The 21,832-nt window shown below is 38.7% G+C and overlaps 1 protein-coding gene across 1 annotated transcript; it reads left to right on the forward strand.

The window, feature by feature from the left end:
• The first annotated feature begins 963 nt into the window (after nt 1–963).
• LOC149835902 (protein IQ-DOMAIN 32-like) lies at nt 964–10,603 on the forward strand. Its single transcript, XM_090008839.1, has 6 exons — nt 964–1,155; nt 7,097–7,429; nt 7,523–7,750; nt 8,132–8,212; nt 8,307–9,999; nt 10,194–10,603. Exons 1-6 carry the CDS (start codon nt 1,066–1,068, stop codon nt 10,211–10,213), a joined length of 2,445 nt encoding a protein of 814 aa, XP_089864965.1. The 5' UTR covers nt 964–1,065; the 3' UTR covers nt 10,214–10,603.
• The last annotated feature ends 11,229 nt before the right edge of the window (nt 10,604–21,832 follow it).

The following is a 21,832-nucleotide window of genomic DNA, read 5'->3' on the forward strand; positions in this document are numbered from 1 at the left end:
TGGCGGCTTGACGGATCGGGTTGGCAGGTAGGCAGGTTGGCGGGTCGGGCAGCCGGGTTGGCGGGTTGGCATACCCCCAACCCGAACCCGACCTGTTTAATATACGGGTTACACGGGTCGACCCGTTTATTAAAAGGGTTGGCTTAAGCCCAACCCGAACCCGCCTAAGAGGCGGGTTGGCGGGTCGGGTCAGAAATTGCCACCCTTATCATTGACTTAGTTAAAAAAAAAAATTGAAAAAATGCAATATCTTTAATATTACTTAAACCACTTTTATTTTCTGGTATTTTATAGTTTCTATAATTTACATTTATTTTTTATATTTTCTTATATTTTCCCAAGAATGTACCCCCAATAAAAACCTATCAAACCTAGCCGAGGACAAAAAAATTGAGAAGGGCAAAGATGGGGCGGATTCTAGATCCGACCCGTCTTGTCACTCCGGTCGGAGCAGATTATGGTTCAATGGCTTACGGATCAACGGGTCAGATGTAATCCGATATCCTCCCCAATCTAAATCAGATTAGCCTGAGTAGCCAAATCGGGATAGATTAAAAATCGAATTCAGATTCAGTATTAGTTTTGCATTGAAATGCAAATTCAAATCTGATTAAAAGACGAATCCGATTAAGTGTAAATATTAGGTTTTAGACTAGTCCAATCCGAATTCAGTTTTATCTTTTTCCAACCGATTATGAATCCGATTAGGTCAGATCCGATTAAGTCGGATTCGGTAATGCGTAGATCCGACCCAGCTTACCTCAACGTCGCGGCATGGCAATATTCTCTCCCAAGAGAAGGGCCTTTTCGTAAATCATATCCGAAACGGGGGTGTTTTTGGTATTTCTGATGGTAAGAGGCTGATAAAAATCAATGGCACGGAGCCGATTGACGACGGACGCCAAAATCAGATTCCGTTCGAGTTAAATGGAAGCTAAAGTTCCGAACTCCATTTCTCATTCCGGGAGAGAGAGAGGAAGAAGAAGAATAAGAGAGAGAGAGGAAGAAGAAGAAGAAGAATAAGGAGAGAGAGAGAGAGAGGAAGAAGAAGAAGGAGAGAGGGAGATGGGGAGGCCGAGTAGCTCGTCATGCTTGAGTATTGTCGCTTGCGGGAAGAAATCTCGAGAAGACGATGAGATGGAAGGCGTTGAGGAGGTGCATTTCGTCCCCCCCACCACCATCTTCTACTTAGTATCGATATCCAGAATTTCATCCATTGTTATTTCTCTTGTTTATTTCTTTCCGGTTTTTGTTCCGGTGGGATGTTCTTTTTTGAGCTGGTTTTGATGCTATACTATTGCTTTGATTTGGATGAATCGGTGGTTCTGCGTTGATTGAAGGTGTGTTTGGTCGCGGCCGTTTATCCAGATAACAAGGATAAGTTGGAATATTGCAGTATAGAGCACAATACATTGTCCCAACTTATCTTCATTTTGTGGATAAGTGGTTGCACCACCATACAGCCCTTTAGCGTTTTTCCTTTTTCTTTTTTCACTTATCCAGATAACAAGGATAAGTTGGGATGTTACAATGTAGAGCTTAATACTGCATCCCAACTTATCTCCGTTTTGTGGATAAGTTGGTGCACCACCAAACGGCCCTTTAGTGTTTTCCTTTGCTTTTTCCCTTCTTCTTATGTAGGGCACGTTTGGAAGCAAGGAAAATGTTAGAAAAATGAAGGGAAGAATAAGAAGAAGAAGAGGAATTGGTGGTGGTACTGGTAGTGGTTCTTCTTCGTCGTCTTCTCTCTTCTGGGCGTCAACGGCCCCATCCACGGCTCCCTCCTCTTCTTCCAGTCCGTTCGCGACTCCCCCGCCTAACTCAGCCTCCCACACTTCCTCTTTGGTGAGTCCATGGGCTCCGCCGTCACCATGCCCATGTACTGCAGGACCCCGACGGCTGGTCCGGCCTCAGCTTCTTCACCCCTCTCTTCATCATGCCCGAAGACATGAAGCCCTCCAAGCTCCACCTCTTTCTCTTTGCCTCCAATCCCCGGCGGTGGTGATGGTGGGTGGTGGTGAGATGGATGGTGGTCGGTGGTAGTGGTGAGATGGATGGTGGTGGGTGGTAGTGGTGGTGGTGGGTTGTGAAGATGGTGAGATGGAGGGAGATCCCACAAAATTTTCCTGGAAACATTCCTCCACCCCTGGAGGAATGTTTTCTATCAAAAAGTGTACTTTTTAGAAAATCCCTCAATTAGATTTCGGATTTCCCACTTTGTATCACTTTTCTTACATCTTTCCCACTTCCAAACGTGCCCGTAGTGTTTGGACTTGGGATGAACCCACTTATTTGGTAAGGTGGGATAAGTTGAGATATTATATTATGAAGCGCATGCAATATCATGACATTCCAATTTTTGGTAAAAGTGCATCCAAACATCACTCATTAGGATTGAATCCGCATCCATCTAACCGTATATTTTTTGAGTTTCAAAAATTTTTATATGTAGTTTCGTGGCATAAAATTTATTTCCATTGTTTTTATAAATAACAGAGTTGTCTGTGAGCAGAAAAGGGAAGATCATTAAGAAAATGTAAAAGATTTTGGTAATTTTGTTAGAAGATAAGGAAATTTACAGTCGCTTTTTGCTTTCTGTGTTTCCATGCTGCATACCAGGGAAAAAAAAAGAAGGGATCAGGTCAGAGAGTGTTCTGGATGCCGTTGATCTCAAGAGCGGCATCATTGCCCATCATTTGGATGGGCCCCACTCTTTTTCCGATGTTGTTCGTATTTTGGATGGACAGCATCGGAATGGTTTAAAATGAATGTCTCACAATGAGCTTATTCACTGTTTCAATGGGTGTCGTTCATTTTTAAGATGAACAACATCCAAGGTGCCTGAGGTGCCTCTGATGTGATCCTCTCTAAAATAAGGGATTTTGATGGTTAAAGGAGCACCTTGGCTCTGATTATATAATATGTTGTGTGTTTGTATATGGGTCTATAGATAGATATTCTCTGGTAGAACCTTTGCACTAGTAGTTGGGATGGATTGTGTCTCAATTAGGATTAGGCAAGGCCTTCGGATTGTTGTTTCTGGTTTTCATTTCGTCCATTTTGATACCAATCATTCATCTGGATGGACGATGGTTTGATCCATTGGTTCATGGTTACTGTTGCATTGGGGGGTGCTTGGTTGCACCCACTTGTCCAGAAAAGTGGGATAAGTTAGGAACTGCATTATGGAGCAGTGAAGGAGTCTCCCAAGTTATACCATATTTCTGGATAAATGGGTGTCTTCTAGACTCTCTCTTAAGGTCGTGGTGATTGATCAATGGTGAGAGATATGCACATCCTCCCAAAGAACTTTAACTCAGTATTTTGTGTATGTGGGTGTGTTTCTATGTTCAGGACAGGGCTGATTAAGCATTTCTTTATCCCTTCACAGTTCCCCAATTGTTTTGGGATGAAGGCGTAGTTGTTGTTGTTGTTGTTGTTACCCCTTCACAGTTGTATCTCAGTGTGATAAATACAAATAAAGGAGTTACGCATTTCACTTATGAAATATTATCCAATCCAGCTATTGGGTGGTTACAAGTAGTGGTAGGGTCTAATTATGGTGCAGGGCATCCTCTTTCTGTTTGTTACAACTAGCATTCTGCAAATATGTTTCCTTCATTTATTTTCTCTATTAGAATGAGAAAAGGACAGTTGCTGTATCAGTCTGTTGGCTGCCAGTCTTAGTTTGATTCCTAGGTGAACATTTCACCAACAGGCTTGATAATCACAAATTCTTCAAATTCCTATGGAAAACCATAACAATGCAATAAATCAGCATTTTGAATACAAATAAAACTTAGTCTCTTTTATCAAGAAATGGAAAACCATTAAGCAAAGACCAAGTAATTATAAGTTTATAACTGCAGAGTAGGTAATGACAAAAATAAAAAGTAAATTGCAGAGGAGAAGCATTGCCTGTGCTCCAGCGAAGGCTTGTTCACATTCAACATATTTAACATTCACTCTATGTCTATGTCACATAGACATGGCAAAAGGCCCCATGTACCCATGTCGACACGGCCCGACATGGGTGCTGGTACTGGGCATGGCACGGGTACGTGCTGGGCCTGGGTCGGGTCAAGTCCAACTAAGACCCAACCCGAACCCCAACTCTCTCTCTCTCTCTCTCTCCTTTTTTTTCTATTTTTTCCCTTCTCCACACTAACCAGTGGGAGAAGAAGAAAGAGGGGAGTAGAAAGACTCCACCTTAACCCGGGAGAAGAAGAAGAACGAGGGGAGGAGAAAGAGGAAGAAAAAGAGGAGCAGAAGCGGGAGAAGGGAAACAAAGAAAAGAGAGAGAGATACCTACCTCCTCGTTGCTTCTTCGTCTTCTTCTCTTGCTCATTCTCCTTCGTATACAAAGAGAGAAAGAGACAGTGGGTACGGGGTCCTCTTCCTCCTCATTCTTCTTCATCGCATATATATATATATATATATATATAGAGAGAGAGAGGAGAAGCAGCAGCGGCTTCTTGTTCTTCTTCTTCACATCGAGATCGAGTGAGTGAGTGAGAAACGGTGGCTTCTTCTTCTTTAGAGAGAGAGAGAGAGAGAAAGAGAGGGGTTACAATTAAGTACCCCCTTCCCTTAAAAATAAAAAGACAATTTCAATCACCCCCCTGTTTTTAAAAAAAATCAGTTTACCCCTTGTAAAAAAGAAAAGACGCAAACATCCCCTTTGAAACATTTTAACAAACATCCCCCACCACACACACACACACACACACACACATATATAGCCGTGTCCCCATGCCCACATTTTTCGAACTTGCGGTATCGTACCCTCCTTACCCAAATCCGTACCCATGTGACATAGCTGTATGTTTATGCTAAACCAAGGATCACTTAGTATTTTGACTTTTTCGGTTTTTCCCCATTTTTGTAGGTCTCATAGTGATAGATAGTACCAAAATTATCACTACGTGATGATATTGATATCTTAGATGTGGGTGGTCTGGGTTTTATTTGTATAATTTACTTGACAGACATGAAAAGCTGATAGCTATGTTAGCTCCAGTATCCTGTTATACCATACTTGCCTTCTGCTGGTATACTGGAAAGACCAGAGTTACCGGAAGTGCCTAGGTAAGTGGGGAAGTGCGAAACGTCGCGCTTCCGAAACGTGCGGGGATGCGCCACTTTTTAATGGGAAGTGCGCTTCCCTTCAATGGGAAACACACTTCCCATCACGCTTCCCTCATTTTTTCAAATTTTTTTGTATTTTTTATTTATTTTATTTATTTTTTCGCTTCCCCCTCGCTTCCTAGGTCGCTTCCGGTTCACTTCCGAGACGATTACCTGTTCGCTCCTAAGTGGTCCCACGCTTCCCGCTTCCTAAAATTTAGAAAGTGCCTCGCTTCTCGCTCCCGCTTCCCGTAACGCTTCCCGCTCCCGCTTCCTCAACTGGCAACCATGGGAAGGACTGATGAGCTATGATTTGGGGAATTTCTTGCTTGACTTTCCTTTTTAACCTGATTACTTGAGTGAGTCATCACCGAAGCATTTCTTTCTTGTGGTGCCATGTTACTCTAAGCATGCATATGTGCATGTTGTATGAGGATGCGGCTGTGCACATGTTTTTTCTTTTGAAGACACGTGGGTATTCCTCAAATTGCAGGCTTGCATTTTTTTCTTTGTCTGTCTATTATTAGGATTTGCATGCTTGTATTGAGAATTTCCTTTGATTGTCCCAACCCATCCATTTCTTATGGACATGATTTCTTATTGTGTGATATAGTGGTGGAATGCTCCTTTTTGCTCTCTCATTTTCCAGTTTTCCTATAAATACCTTTCTTCCTTGTTTACAGATTTGTTGATCGTCAGCCTTTACCTCTTCATGAGAAAAGAATGAATGTGCTGTAAAACTTGTTTAACTGAAAATTTGATAGGGTTTTCTAAGAGGAGGTTTGTGTGACAAGAAACTGTACTTGCTATTTGCTATTCTTAGGATGGTTACATGGAACATAAAGGTAAAACAATCATCATACACCTATGTCACATGGATGCGGGTGCGGGACACAATGCGGATACCCTCAGTACAATGCGATAATTTTCAAAAATTAGGACACGGGGATATGCCTACACACATAGATGTATGTATGTGTTGAGTGTGTGTATAAAACAACAAATTTTAAATCATTACAAATAGGAACATCTAAGTTGAAATTGAACTGTAATGTAATTGATGACAAATTTTAAAAGAAAAATAACTCAGGTGAATATGAAATAAGTAAATAAGATCATAAAAGAAAATAGTTAAATTTAATGACCCAATGTTGACTGTGTGTGAAACTGTTTGACTATGTTGATGAAGTGTCACATCGTATTCATGAAGTGTCCGAGTATCGTGTCGTGTTGGTACGGGATACACATGCCAAGTGAAGTGTCTGTGTGACAGTCATACACAGTGGATAACATCTCCATGAGTTCAATGATCTAGACATTTCTCTAACCTCCATAAGGGATTCCTCTCTAATAGAAAAAGAACAAAGAAGAAAGAGAACAAGAATAAAAAGACTTGAAGACGTGAGATGCTGAAGGGGCATGGAATCCTTCATCTCTTTGTCTTTGGGGGTGCTGTATGTCTTGCAAGAAGGATGTGCTTTGAATGTTCTAAGAAGCAACACTCTTCTGGTCAAGGATCATCTTCTACATGTGCTATCAGTTGATCTTGCTCTCTTGTATTTTGTTGAAATAGTTGAGAAAGAAATTCATTAGGACCTGATGAAAAAATGCCACAGCTGCTCTAGTGCTAAATCTTCTGAATGCAAGATGACCACTGGTGCAGGGCAATGCCCATTTTAGCTGCCACTGTTATTTTCCATTTGTTGTATAGGCTGAAATATGTAGAACCTTGAGTGAACCAAAAGGCTTCATGCATAAAGAAGCCCCTTGTCTGTCTTCTTGCATAATCTTGGTAGTCCTTGACTGAACCAAAAAGCTTCATGCATAAAGAAGCACCTTGGCAGTCTTCTTGCTCTATCTTGGTAGTCCTTGGTGGCATTTCAAAAGGCTACAACTTTAGATTTTTTAAGAGACAAATAGTTTCTTCATTTTTCTATGCTCATGTCACATGTAATTTTCTCTATTCTAGAGGAGAGCTCCTTTGGAGAAGCGTAGGTGGAGTTTCAGGAAGAGATCTGCAAGACATAGGGTGCTGAGTAACACTGTTCTCTCAGAGCTACCACGTTCTTCTAGCAGCAAGGAGAGTCCAGAATCCAATAATGATTTTGCAGAACAAACCCACCCACCTGTCTTAGAGAAACTCTCTATAGCTCAGAAGGCTGATGACATCTTCCCTTTATCACCAGTTGCTTTAAGTTCAAAAGCTGGGGACTCTAATTTTGTTGAGAATGTTAGTAATACTGAGAGCAGCCCACCAGAATCTGTGGTCGTTGTTATACAGGCAGCTGTCAGGGGATGCTTGGTATGGTCCTGTGTATCATTGTTTTTTTTGCAGTACTTATATAAATTTTTTAACATGGATTTTATTATGGAAAGCTTGCCACCACTTTTCCAGGCTCAAAGGGATCTGAACAAGCTCAAGAATGTTATCAAGCTGCAGGCTGCTGTTCGTGGGCATTTTGTCCGGAGACAAGCTGTGGGGACCCTGCGATGTGTTCAGGCCATTGTAAGAATGCAAGCTCTTGTACGTGGTCACCGAGTTCGTTTGTCTGAGGAAGGTTTAGCTATTCAGCGAAAATTAGATGAGATGCGCAAAACAGATAGCCAGAGAGCCAACAACCTGGTAATCATAACACACCTTTGAAGATATTCAAATTTGTAGTTGCAAATTAATCATCTTTAGAGTATGTGCTCCTTTGAGCATGGATGTTGTAGTATGGTCGTAGCAGTAGGTTACCATTCATGTCTATTCATGCTGCGGGATTAAGACATACACTAATATTTAACTGTATGCCAGAGGCATTTTGTCCATGCCTGTATTGATGCAAATCCATGAAAATTTGTTGTCATTGATATTCAAATTCTCCGCCTTATCAATTCCTTAGTGGATCCACACACTACCTTTATCCAATGTAGTGGATTCACACACTAATTCTCTTAGTTTATATCCTTTCAGAAGATTTTTTTTTGAATTGTGATTATATCTTATTTTACTATGTTTCAGGAGAAGCAAGAACATAGTGTAGAACAAAATAATCTATATACATCAGCTGATAAGGTGTTTGGAAGTATATTTGCACGTAAGGTAATGATACATGCACATGTACACATATTAATCTCTAATTTTTTCTTCTGTGATGGTTTGGGAAATTTGATTGGTAATTCATCTGCTTTGGAAGCTTTTGGAATCAACGGCAAGGACAAAACCGATATGCATAATCTGCGATCCTATGGAACCAAGCTCAGGCTGGAGGTGGTTGGAGAGGTGGATGTCATTATCTGCAAAGGAATATTCTCGATATTGGAACACACAACTTATGTCAGAGAATCAGGAGACAGCTGAAAAGCTTATTAATTTGGTGGATAGTGAAATAGAAGCCAGTGTCAGACCTGCAATAAGCCATGGGTTGGAATCTTTGAAGGCCAATGATGAGAAGACAGACGAAGATTCCATGACCCAGCTCGAGGGAGATGAAGATCTGATCACAATTGATGCAAATGGTTTCACCTTCCATTCTTGTCATTCCATTGAAGTCTCGGGTGAGACCACCAATACAGGGAACAATGTGGAATACCCTCAGCTTGCATCTAAAGGTTCTGATTTTACACCAAAAAACTCAGAACAGATAAGAAACACACTTCAGTCTATGGTGGACTCTCTGTCTAGTCAGTCTCAATCAGTTTCAGATCATGCAGTAACTGATTCTATTCCATTCCCATCTAAGACAGAAGTAGATACTCCTACTCATTCCTTGAATAAGACGGTCTCTGAACAACAAGAGACTGAGGGAAAGAAATCTGTGTTTGTATCTAGGAAGTCCTCTAATCCAGCATTTGCAGTTGTCCAGTCTAAATTTGAAGAACTGAGCTCAAAGCCTGCTTCAGGTAGGATGAGCACTTCAAATGATTTTGGTGTTCCAGCAGAGTCAAAATTGGGTTCAGTTTCTCTACTGAATTCAGATGTGAAGGTCATGGAGATTAGCCCAGCAGATGACATGGCATCTTGCAGTCAGAAGTTTCAGATTGGGACTTCAGAATGCGGTACTGAAATTTCTGTATCTTCAACCCTTGATTCTCCTGATAGATTTGAGCCCGAAGGGGGTGAATTGCAGTGTGATAATAGAACTTTACATAACAGAGAATCTGAAGAACATAGAACACCTGTACATGAATTAAATAACTACTGCCCAATCACAGAATCCCTCTCCACTTCTAATGCTGTACCCTCTCCGCCAGAAGAACCTGAGGATGGGGTCATGAGTTCTGCAGATTCAGCCTTCGCTCTAACACATGACTCTTCAAAACATGTGAAACCTGACTTGCAGATTGAGTTGGATACTGGGGCTGAACAGCAGACTTGTTATTCTTCGCAGGAAGGATCACCAACTAGTCGTGCTACAGTTCCAGAGTCCCATGGAACCCCATCAAGTCAGGTGTCTTCAGGGGCTCAGAAGATCAAGGCAGACAGCAACAAGTCAATCCGCAAGAGAACCTCATCCTCTTCAAGCAAGGGATCACCATCAAGTCAGAACCATAAATCATCAGAGCGAAGCAATGTGGAGCATTTGCCTAAGGACCCGAAAAGTGGAAGACGCCGAAGCTCATTTGGGTCAGCCAAGCCTGACGATGCTGACAGTGAACAGAGGAGCAACTCTCTTCCTAACTATATGCAAGCAACAGAATCTGTTAGGGCAAAAGCCCTTGCAAGCCACTCACCTAAATCTAGCCCAGATGCACGTGATCAGGATGGTTACCTTAAAAAGAGGTACTCTCTTCCAGTCAGTAATGGAAAGCAGAACTCCCCACGAATGCAGCGATCCCTGTCACAAGCGCAACCTGGTGCAAAGGGAAGCAGTGGGCCATCACCCAAAGGTATCACTGGCAACTTACTAAAACATTGTTCTTTGTATACCTATGCATCTCTCTGCTATCCTATTGTGTCATTTTTTTATCTCATTGAAAGAAATATATATTAGACTTGTTAAAAATCATTTTTATTTGCTGTTGATTGGCAATTACATTTCATCCATAAACTAATCCTTTTCTCGTATCTCTTCTTCTTCCAGAGAGAGAATGGAGAAGGTGACATTCATCACCATAAGCTTCTCAGGTTGCATCAAGTAACTGTTTCGGGTTTTGTGGTTTTAGTGAGGATAGATTTGCTCTCACTGGGTTATATCTATATGTTGTGAGAAAGGGGGTGGGGGACTCTTCTATGTACAGAATGTTGGCAGCTGCTTCTATACTTCATTTGTATTCTTTGGTTCATCTCTTGCCCTTCCTGTTGTATTTTAGTTATATCATTATGTTTTGAGTGTTTGGTTTGAAGAGGAGTTGCATTTCACGCATCCAGGATTACAATGTTGTAGCTTCCTGGGATTTTTAAGTGCTGTGTTTGTATGGAAAAAAGCTCAACTTATTTTTGTAGTTCTTTATTTCTTTCTTTGCCCTGAATATTGAAAAGTAAATCTTTTGTCAGACTTCTGACGTGTAGTCCAGTCCTTTGTCCCAGAAAAATGAGTATTTATTCTTTCATTCTTCTTCCTCTAATGGAGCAGAGAGAGGTTTCACCAAAACAGGAAGGAATTTGCCCATTACTTTGTGTTCCAGAGTTTAGGATACCCTGAGATGAATTAACATCGTGGTGTTTTCTCTTTCCGGGAAATGATGAACATCACTATAAGTTGTATGATTTTGGAATTGTTCAGTTCAGAAACATGGTATTGATAAAATAAATTGGAGAACGTTAAGGGAGGAAAAAAGGAGAAACATCATGTCTATAAAAACATATAATATAAAAGTAAAAAAAAGTTTTGTGATAGATTTGCAATATTTTCAAAACAGGCAACGTTTTGAGAATATTACAAAAGTTAAGGGTAGTATCGAGTTTTTTCAAAAATATCACAATAAAATTGCGATCTTTTTCGAATTACTGCTGAAATTTGTTAACCTAAATTTGAATGAAAATTAGGCTATGTTTGGGGGCCTTGAATGGGAGGTGGTGTTGTGGTTTCCTCATACTCTCTTGCTATTTGCAAGCAGAAACAATGCATTCTGAATGGTGTTGGCAGCCCCAACACCACATTTTAGCACCATTCAACTCCATCTCTCAGCATCACATTAACAAAACAATATTTTGGCAACTCACTAAAACCTTGTTTCCATCCCATTGCAAGGCGCCCAAATATAACCTTAATGCAGTTGAATGGAACTAGGTAGTAATTATCAAGCTATTGTTCTTCTTGGAATCTCACTTGGATTGTGATGAGACAATGCCTAACCAGATGAACCCTGAACTAGGGATGCAAACGGATCAGATCTGGAACAATTAAATACATAGGGGAGTTGGATCCGAGACAGCTAAAAATTGCGAAACCTCCATCCTTGATCTGACCCATTTTCATCCCGACCCTAAACTACCTAGGCTAGGCATAAGAGAACTTTTTTTTCCTTCTGAATTCTGATCATGGCATAAGAGAAAAATCCTTCAACGAAATAGGTTTTGAAGAGAACAGCGATCTGGACCCAACCATGAAGGGCTCGAGAGTCTCATATTCAAGGATCTGAGAATCCTAAAACCCCCAAATGCATGGTTTTTGGTCCTTTTAAGGAAAAGATTGAGGAGTGGCCGCCTTTGGGCAAGAGATCATGGGATCTGAGATTCTAAGATCTCAAGTTGGTACAATCCCGATTTTCTGAATTTTAGATCTGAGGCAATCAAATGCATCTTAAAGGATGCCTTAAAAAGAACTTTCTTCTATGTTATGTCTGTCTTCAATTGGAAGTTAAGTCTGAGCTGCAAACACAATTCTTTATATCTTTTGTTAATCAACTAGCTCATTGATTAAAGCTTGACGAGCTTTGGAGGGTAGGCCCGGTTCCATACAACATTTGATCATTCCTCATTATCCACACACTGTGCTAGTAGACTCAAACATAGAAGAATGGTTCTCCATCCAGCGCTAGCAGCATGTTTTCCTAACCAGGTGGGGAAAGCCTGTGTCCAGAAAGTGGCCTTAACACCAGTTTCAATCTTTGACATCTTCAATGCTGTTTTGCAGAAATTTCATGTGGTACCATTGTCCTATTTTTAGACTGTACTAACTTTGAACACAATAAACATAATCAACGCCATAGCACAGCCTCAATAATCAACTACATGTTTCCATGGCTCACACCAATAAATTAATTGCAGCTAAAACAATGTGATTGTATACCAATGACCAACTCACCAGGCAAGGCGCAGACCACCAACATGGTTGCCGAAATTAGTTTTGCAGCTTGAACCAGAACATCAAAAGAGAAAATAGCAAAATAAATGGTTTTTGAGTACAATGTCAAGCGAGCACATTATGTAGAAATAATATCCATAACATGGCATCTTCATGGATGATTGGTGAGAATGATGTTCGCTGTCACATGGATATAGCTGCATATACAGGGAAAGGACCATTTTTATGAAGTTTCCGGTGTAATTAATATATAAAGGGATAGAAAATGAGAGTCAAAATGGAGTATCCATGCGACATAGGTCCATACAAATACACACATGCAGAATAATTACAACCTTGTAGTATTCCAATTGTAAACACACTCCTTTTATTAAGGGAAAATGAAATACAGAAATCAGCCCACATAGGTCTCTCCCTCCATATTATATGCTCTCCATTGGTCCTAACAAAGGAAAGGAGGCAAACCAAAGAGCAGGGATTCCTGCTGATGACGAAGCGTCACAGAGTTAAGGCAGTGAGATTAGGAAAGCTGAGACATAACTGACATACTCCCTCAAGGATATACTCCGCAGTCAAGCATAACATCTACAATTGTTTGCTAAGATAGAGATTGAGAGAACACTTTGATACACATATCCAAGCATCCTATCAATCAGAGACCTTTCGGACAACATCAGAATTGGATCTAGTTACTGAATCCCAGCCACAAGCAGCTTGCCGTCGCTAGACCAAAGGGTGTAAGCCAATCATAACTGGGAGGAAAACTGTCAGCAGCAATCTGGATGTCTGCAGCCTTGATATCAGGAGGCCTAGCACTCAGAACTAATACCAAATTGTGACCAATTCTTAGATATAGCCAAGGTTGAAAGATCACCCAGCAACTTGAGGAAAATTTCTGAAGGAGCCAGATCTCGTGCTTCAGGCAGCAGGCAGAGAAGTTACAATGTTCATGGCAAATTTTGTTACAAATCATTCAGAGCCGCCACATAATTTGTAACCATGGCCAATGACATGCTCAAATGAACCATCATTTTATGTCCAACCTGAAATGAAATGGGGATCTTCGAAACACGAGCTTTGATTAACAAGAGCAAGTGTCAAGAATGACACTAAAGCATAACCCTTAAAAAGGGTATAACTGGAAACAAAATAAAAATAAAAATGTATTCTTTATTGATATGAAAAACCAATTGCTTAAGAAGCATTGGAGTGAAATACAAGAGGGGCTGCACCCCTTTATATACACAGCTGAAAGAGGACTCAATAGAGCTGTTGGGCACAGTCCAACAGCTTTATTTAGAGCTGTTGGAATGTGTCAGTCCAACAGCTCTATTGCTAGTCAAGTCTGGACAGGACTTGACTAGCAACAGTCATTCTAGTTCAAACTGAACTAGATGACATAAAGATAAAAAATAAAAATAAAGGAAAAAAAATATAGAAAAGAAAGAAATTAAAAATGTATTTATATATATATAATAATATAATATTATTATATATACATATATGTACAGTTTTACATTTTAACACTCCCCCTCAAACTTACGGTACAATGAGCGAAAGTTTGTCTAAGAGAAAGTGAAATCGGGGAGCAGCGAGAGGCTTTGTAAAGAGGTCTGCTAACTGATATTCTGAAGTGACATATGGCAGATCAATTATCCCGTGTAGATATTCCTCTCTGACGTAGTGACAATCCATTTCGATGTGTTTGGTGCGTTCGTGGAATGTTCTGTTACTGGCAATGTAGATCGTACTTTTGTTGTCACAACACATTTGTGAAGCCTTTGTTGCTTCAACTCCCATGTCAGCAAGCAGTCGTCGGAGCCAAACTACTTTCATGGTCGTGGTTGCCATGGCTCTGTATTCAGCTTCGGTGGATAAGAGAGATACCTTCTGCTGCTTTTTACACCTCCACGAGATTAATGATTCCCCTAAAAAGACACAAAAGCCAGTGGTTGAGTGTCTGTTATTGGGATCACCTCCCCAATCAGCATCAGTATATGCAATTAAATCAAGAGAAGAGGAGGAAGATAAGAAAAGTCCTCGTGAAAGAGAGGACTTGATGTATCTGATAATACGCATGACTGCTCCCATATGAACAGAAGTAGGAGCATGTTGAAATTGACTTGTTGTATGAACAACATGTGCTATATCTGGTCTGGTAATGGATAGATAGGAAAGTGCCCCGACAAGCTGTCTGTAAGGAGTAGGGTCTGCAAGAAGTTCTCCATCATCAATCTTCATTTTAACATTAACAACTTCTGGAGTGTCAACTTTCTTATCATCAGTAATACCAGACCTGAAAACAATATCAAAAGCAAATTTAGTCTGAGATAATAAATATCCTCTAGGAGAATAAGCAACTTCAATGCCTAAAAAATATCTCAACAAGCCCAAATCAGTCATTTCAAAATAAGATTTAAGAAGTGTTTTGATTGTTTCAACTCCCTGTTTATCGCTTCCGGTGATGATCATATCATCCACATAGAGAAGAAGCACAATGATCCCTGCATCAGAATTCTTAATAAACAAAGCAGTGTCAGTTAAACAGAATTGAAAACCAATATCAATCATAACAAGACTAAACCTATCATACCAAGCTTTTGGTGCTTGTTTAAGTCCATAAAGAGCTTTTTCTAAGCGAAGGACTTTACCCTTAGGAATACTTAGACCAGGAGGGGGTTCCATATATACTTCTTCAACTAGCTTTCCATTTAAAAATGCATTTTTGACATCCATTTGAAAAATAGACCATTTTTTGATAGAAGCTAAGGCAATTAAGGTTCGGACAGTAGTCATACGAGCCACCGGAGCAAAGGTTTCTTCATAATCAATCCCATATTCTTGGGCATAACCTTTGGCTACTAAACGGACTTTATATCTTTCAAGAGTACCATCACTCTTGGTTTTAATTTTATAAACCCATCGACATCCTATAGTTTTCTTCCCTGGAGGAAGATCTTGAATATTCCATGTAAAAGCCTTTTCAAGTGCATCTAATTCAACTTTCATGGCTTCTATCCATTTGATATCATTTTTTGCTTGAAAATATGTGGATGGTTCTTCATATGAGTGAATTAATGCAATAACTGCCCTATATGTGGGTGAGAAAGACTCGTATGATACAAACTTTTCTGGAGGCCTCGAGATTCGGGATGATTGTCTAGTTGGAATGTTAGAATATTTCTCAAGTGCACATGGAGTATTAGACTCTTGTCGCCTGGAATATTGAATACTAGTATCTCTATGAACTTCTTCATTTTCAACATTAAGATCAATAATTCTTGGATCATCATCAAAGTTACAATCAAGGTCATATTCATCAGATGTTGATGTTAGATCTAGCAAAAAGGAGTACTCAGTGACGTCTTTTAATTTTCTAAAATCAAAGAAGCTCTCCTTTTCAAGAAAGGAAACATTTCTAGACACATATAGTTTATTATTTTTGAAGTCAAAACATCTATAACCTTTCTGGTTTTCAGCATATCCTAAAAAGGCACAGGGAATCGCACGAGGGGAAAGTTTATCATTTTTGTCAGTAAATATGAAACATTTGCACCCAAATATTCTTAATCTAGAGTAGTCTGGAGAAATGTTCATAAGTTTTTCAATGGGAGTGATATTTTGTAACGAAGAAGATGGCATCCTATTAATGAGATAGGTGGCAGTTAAGGCAGCTTCTGCCCAAAAGTCTTTAGGGACTTGATTTGCTATTAATAAAGTTTTAGTGGTTTCTATAATATGGCGATGTTTTCGTTCTGCCAGTCCATTTTGTTGAGGTGTATAAGGACAAGATCTTTGATGTGTGATGCCATGCAATTTAAGATAATTTTGAAAATCTGTGGATAAAAACTCTCCCCCTGAATCTGTGCGAAAAATAGTAATATCATTTTGAAATTTGTTTTTAACCATATTATGAAAAGTTTGAAAGTATGAAAATACTTCAGACTTATGTTTGAGAAAGTACATCCACGTATGTCGGGAGAAATCATCGACAAAAATAACATAGTAAACAAATCCTCCTTTAGAAATTACTGGTGCAGGACCCCAAACATCCGAGTGTATTAATTCAAGTGGTCTTGAAGAGAAAAAGGTTCTGTTCTGAAATGGTAATCTTTTCATTTTGCCGAGAATACAATCTTTACAATCAAATGATTCAGAGTTACAAAATTTCCCTAGATTTGGAAAATGTTGGATTTTGGCTATATGTGGGTGACCAAGTCTCTTATGCCACAGTTCCAACTCTATTTTTTGAATATTATAACAAAAAGCTTTCTTCGGCATTTCCAAAAAATCCATGTAATAGAGTCCTCCTTCTCTATGGCCTTCCCCAATCAGCTTGCCTGACTGGCGATCCTGTACCCAACAACCATGAGAAGAAAAAGAAATATTACACCCATAATCAGAAATTTGAGATACAGATAAAAGAATTAAATTTAATTTTGGAACATGTCTAATTTCTGGAATAAAAAAATTTTTTGTTTTATAAATTTTTTCAAAATCTCCTATTCCTTCTATTTCAAGAGAAGTCCCATCAGCAGTAAAGACCTTTGACACACTTGTTTTATTTTTAACACATTTGGATAGACTTTGATTATTTGGGGTCATATGAAAAGATGCACCAGAGTCAAGAAGCCAAGAAATTTTACCTAAATCAGAAAAAGATGAGGCTGCTGCGCCGGTTGAAGCTTCAGATGATGAAGAGGCACCTTTGATGAGAGGCTGAAGGATTTCCATTAGTTGGGCCAGGGAAACTGGTGCATCCTGATCTTTAGGCTCCGATCCAGCAATTGCAGCTCTTTTTTCTCTCAACTCCTTAAGTTTGGGACATTGTGGCCTGTAGTGTCCCGGTTCATGACAGTGATGACAAATAACTTTCTTCTTATCATAGTCACCATTTTGTCGGTTAAAGTGAGGAGGCCTATATGATCGAACATGATTCCCTGGTCTAGACACGGCTAAAACGAAATCATCTTCAATTTTTAAAGAACCTTTCCGGAGACGATTTTCTTCCATTGTTAACTCTTCAATAGTTTCAACAATAGAAGGAATTTTTCCCCGGTGAAGTAGGGCCGATTTAGTGGCTTCAAATTCCGGCCTTAATCCAGTGATAAACTGGTAAAAATGTTCAACATCGAGTTGTTTCTGACGAAGCTCGATGTCTTCGGCACAATGCCACTTTGGTTCTAAAAGGGAAAGTTCTTCCCAAAGTTCGGACAACCCATTGTAATATTCACGAATAGTTTTGTCTCCTTGTGTCATCATTCGAACTTTTTCTTGGAGGTTGCACACGTGTGCAATATCTTTAAGGGAATACATATTCTTAAGGTATTCCCATGCCTTATCGGCATGATCAAATTTGGCAAGACTTGAGCATTTTTTAATGTCAACGCTATTGATAAGCCATGACATTATCTTCGCATGAGATATTCTCCATTCTTTCCATTTCTTCTCGTATGAGGCAATAGCCTTGATTTTCTCTTCTTCCGATAGAGGGACGTCTTTATCTCCCTCCTTTTTAGTAAGAGATAGCTTAGGTTCCGAATCGGAACCATCCACAATCCCCCATAAGCCTTTTCCCCATATATGGTGCTTCATGATTGAAGCCCATGTTACATAGTTCGTATCGCTTAGTTTCATAGGCATGATGGTGACTTTATCATTGTCATCCATCGATTACAAGGAGAGAAAGAATAGGGATAGAAGAGAAACAAGAAGGAAAATGAGAAAGAAAGAAAAAAAAAACAATACAACAAGATGTGAAATCTTCTCCAATGAAGTGATAAAACACTTCTCTTCAAGTGGCGAACACTTTTGCAAACGGGCACGGAAATCGAGGCAGCTTTTCCTCAAGATTTAGTACTTCCGCGGCTCTGATACCATGAAATGAAATGGGGATCTTCGAAACACGAGCTTTGATTAACAAGAGCAAGTGTCAAGAATGACACTAAAGCATAACCCTTAAAAAGGGTATAACTGGAAACAAAATAAAAATAAAAATGTATTCTTTATTGATATGAAAAACCAATTGCTTAAGAAGCATTGGAGTGAAATACAAGAGGGGCTGCACCCCTTTATATACACAGCTGAAAGAGGACTCAATAGAGCTGTTGGGCACAGTCCAACAGCTCTATTAAGAGCTGTTGGACTGTGTCAGTCCAACAGCTCTATTGCTAGTCAAGTCTGGACAGGACTTGACTAGCAACAGTCATTCTAGTTCAAACTGAACTAGATGACATAAAGACAAAAAATAAAAATAAAGGAAAAAAAATACAGAAAAGAAAGAAATTAAAAATGTATTTATATATATATATATATAATAATATAATATTATTATATATACATATATGTACAGTTTTACATTTTAACACAACCATACTGTACGATAAATTTGATGTGTTTTCCCAAATGATCTACAAATTTCAAAATCTGCCCAATGTCCAATTTCGCAGATTCCTGACTTTTTTAGAACCCTTTTACCCTTAGCACGAGCGGATCTCTCGTTTTTTTCATGTTACGTCGCAACGCTTTCCCGATCTCGCTAAATCTCACTAAAAACGAAATTCGCATGATATTTTCACAAAAATTATGAATTTTTCACAATATACGATGCAAATTGGCTATTTTACATCCCAACAAAGTAGTTTCACATAATGAGCGCACACATCTTCTCCGCCTCCCAACCCCCATCTGTAAATCCCTTTATTGCAAATTTTGTCAAGAGTTTCGCGTTGATGGTTGCAAAAGTCTACTTTCGATGCGGAATTCACAGACTTTCACATGCTATGCGAAAAAACTTTCATAGGAATTACCTCAAGGATACAGGGAAAAGAGTTAGGGTTATAGAGAGAAAAAGGTTATCGGTCTTTCTACATACAAATGAAAAAGAAAGAAAGAACATAAATGCCTATATATATAGGTAAATTTGCATGCTAAAACAGAATTTTGCATCGCTTAAAGTTAACCGAATATAAAAGTCTGTGAATTCCGCATCGAAAGTAGACTTTTCTTGAGTAGACTCTACCTTATCCTTCAAAATACAGGTTCTGGTCTCGTGGTAAGAAGGTGGTTTGAACCTTCGCCCATAATTTGCAACAACTTCTAGCATTTAACCAAAATATGAATTGTTACAATGATTAAATGATAGATAATTGATATAAAAAAACCTCACAATGGCATGGCATACATCTTTTCTCTCATTCTTTTTTAATGCACTTTGTGGTTTGTCGTGCTTCTTTGTGTACAAATTGCTTTATATGATCAATTGTGCTTGTTTTTGCCATACTACTTGATCCACTAGCATCAACATTATCAATCGTTGATTATGTTGAATCAAAATAAATACTCCTACCAATTTCTAACTTACTTTGTTCCTCTTCTTGTTTTCTGTATAGTCCCTTAGATAATTCTGAAAAAACCTTTTCACATCAGATGGAACCCTGTCGCATGACATTACACTATGTCTTGTGCCAACTAAATGATTTTTTAACCTCGAAATGCCACTTGTAGTCTTTCTTTGACAGTAGTTGCATATTACATGTTCGATGAGTTTTTTATCCTTGGTGGGATTTGAAAGTTTAGTTTCATGATCCCATCATACATCTTTTCCCATTGTTCAACTCCAACAATGCAAACGAAAATTATATATAGTTATCATAACTTATAAGAAAAGACTATAAAAACTCAAAGAGTTGTAGAAACAAAGAATAAATTAAAATTTACATATAAAGCACAAATAAAGAGTTATAAAAACAAAAATAAATTAGAATTACATATAAAGCACAAATAAGAAGGTAGATAAACAAATCAATGAATTACTAAATCAATGTATATATTAGAATATATATATTTAAACATTTGTCTTTAAGAAAATTATTGAGAAAAGCTTGGTAAATTAAAAAGGGAAAACACACTTTGTGATCTTTAATTTACCTTTACATCTTGGGAAAATACTTTGTGATCATGAGAACGATGAATTAATGGTTTTGGCATATTAACTTTATTAGATTTTTTTTCTAAACATTTTTTTATTGAACTACAAATAAATAAATTTCTAAGAATTTCTTTATAAAATGAAAGCATTTTGAATGCATGCTACAGTAATGCATGATCTCATCAAGCAGGTTCTTGAGATAGCTTGAATTTGGTGATTAATTGATTGTGTAACCTTTTTCAATTAATTTTCTGAATTTAATAATATTAATAAATCAAATTGAAATGATATACAATATTAGCTGAAGGCACAGTCTATTTCAATTTCCAGTTGGGGAAAGCTCCACACAAGAAAAAATGTTTTTGTAGTTGATGTATTATTTTGACATGTATGACATCCATTCGACCAAAAGTACATGTATTATTAACCAAACAAGACTAGACTTTTGTTTCTCAAGTTCGATCTGAACAGGCCTATAGACAACAGGACCAAGTGATATATAGAATAGTTGAAAAGACTTCAATGAAACTCCCTCAAAAATATCAAAGCCAAAGGTATCCCTATATCTTCGCTTTTCTTCTTAAAAGTTAAAATTATTGTGAATTTGTGTAACCACCAACCCCTAAAAATCAAAAGCCTTTAGATGGATAAATCAATAGCCAATGCTTAAATAAAGCGCTCTTCTAGAATCTCGAAAAGATCCTCTGATCTATGTTAAGTTCAACAGATGGGCGGGCTACTACATGTGGTTAATGATATTAAACCAATCACTATAAAATGCACGAAGCATGAAAATTATGAACAAACACACACACACACTTGATCAATTCAACTAAGAAGTGAGCTAAAACCAATGTTGTGAAAAGCATGACTCAAGGCGCAAAAAACATTCCTCGCCTCAACACGAGGGCCTTTACCCCTTGAGGCGCTATTATAGCACAGCTAGTCTAAGGTGTGCACCTCATAGCGAGGCACACCTCAAGTTATTAGGGTCAAATGGGGGTCAAAGCCCCCATTTGACCCAAATTAGGGGAGGCGCAATGGTTTAGAGCACTCCCCTAGTCTCTCTCTCTATCGAAAGGAAGAATAAGGCACACTCCAAACACACACCTCTCTTGTCTCTCTCTTTCTCGCTTTCTCTCATTCTTCATCTCTTCTTCTATTCTTCTCCTTCTCTTCTTATTTTTATTCTTCTATTCTTCTTCTTCCCTCCCTTTTTCTTCTTCTTCTTCTTCATTTTCCCTTCTTCAGTTCTTCTTCTTCTTATTCTGCTCTTCTCCTTTTTTTTCTTCTTCAGGTCTCCTTTTTCCCTTCTTCCCTTTTTTTCTTCTTGCTTTGTTTAGTCCTTCCAACTGCAAATAGCAAAGAAAACTACCCATAATTTCTTTTTTTTTTTTTTTGCTTGGAAAATCAAGAAAATTCTTCCCAAAAGATGATAGCCATATGTGGAACTTCTAACAGTTCTACCATTATGAATATGTAAAAAACATAACATTGACTGTGCAATTGAGTTATGGGATTTGTTTTTAAGTACGTTAAACAC

Source organism: Nuphar pumila, chromosome 6, assembly GCF_984573655.1.
Source record: "Nuphar pumila chromosome 6, dmNupPumi1.hap1.1, whole genome shotgun sequence".
NCBI lineage: Eukaryota > Viridiplantae > Streptophyta > Magnoliopsida > Nymphaeales > Nymphaeaceae > Nuphar > Nuphar pumila.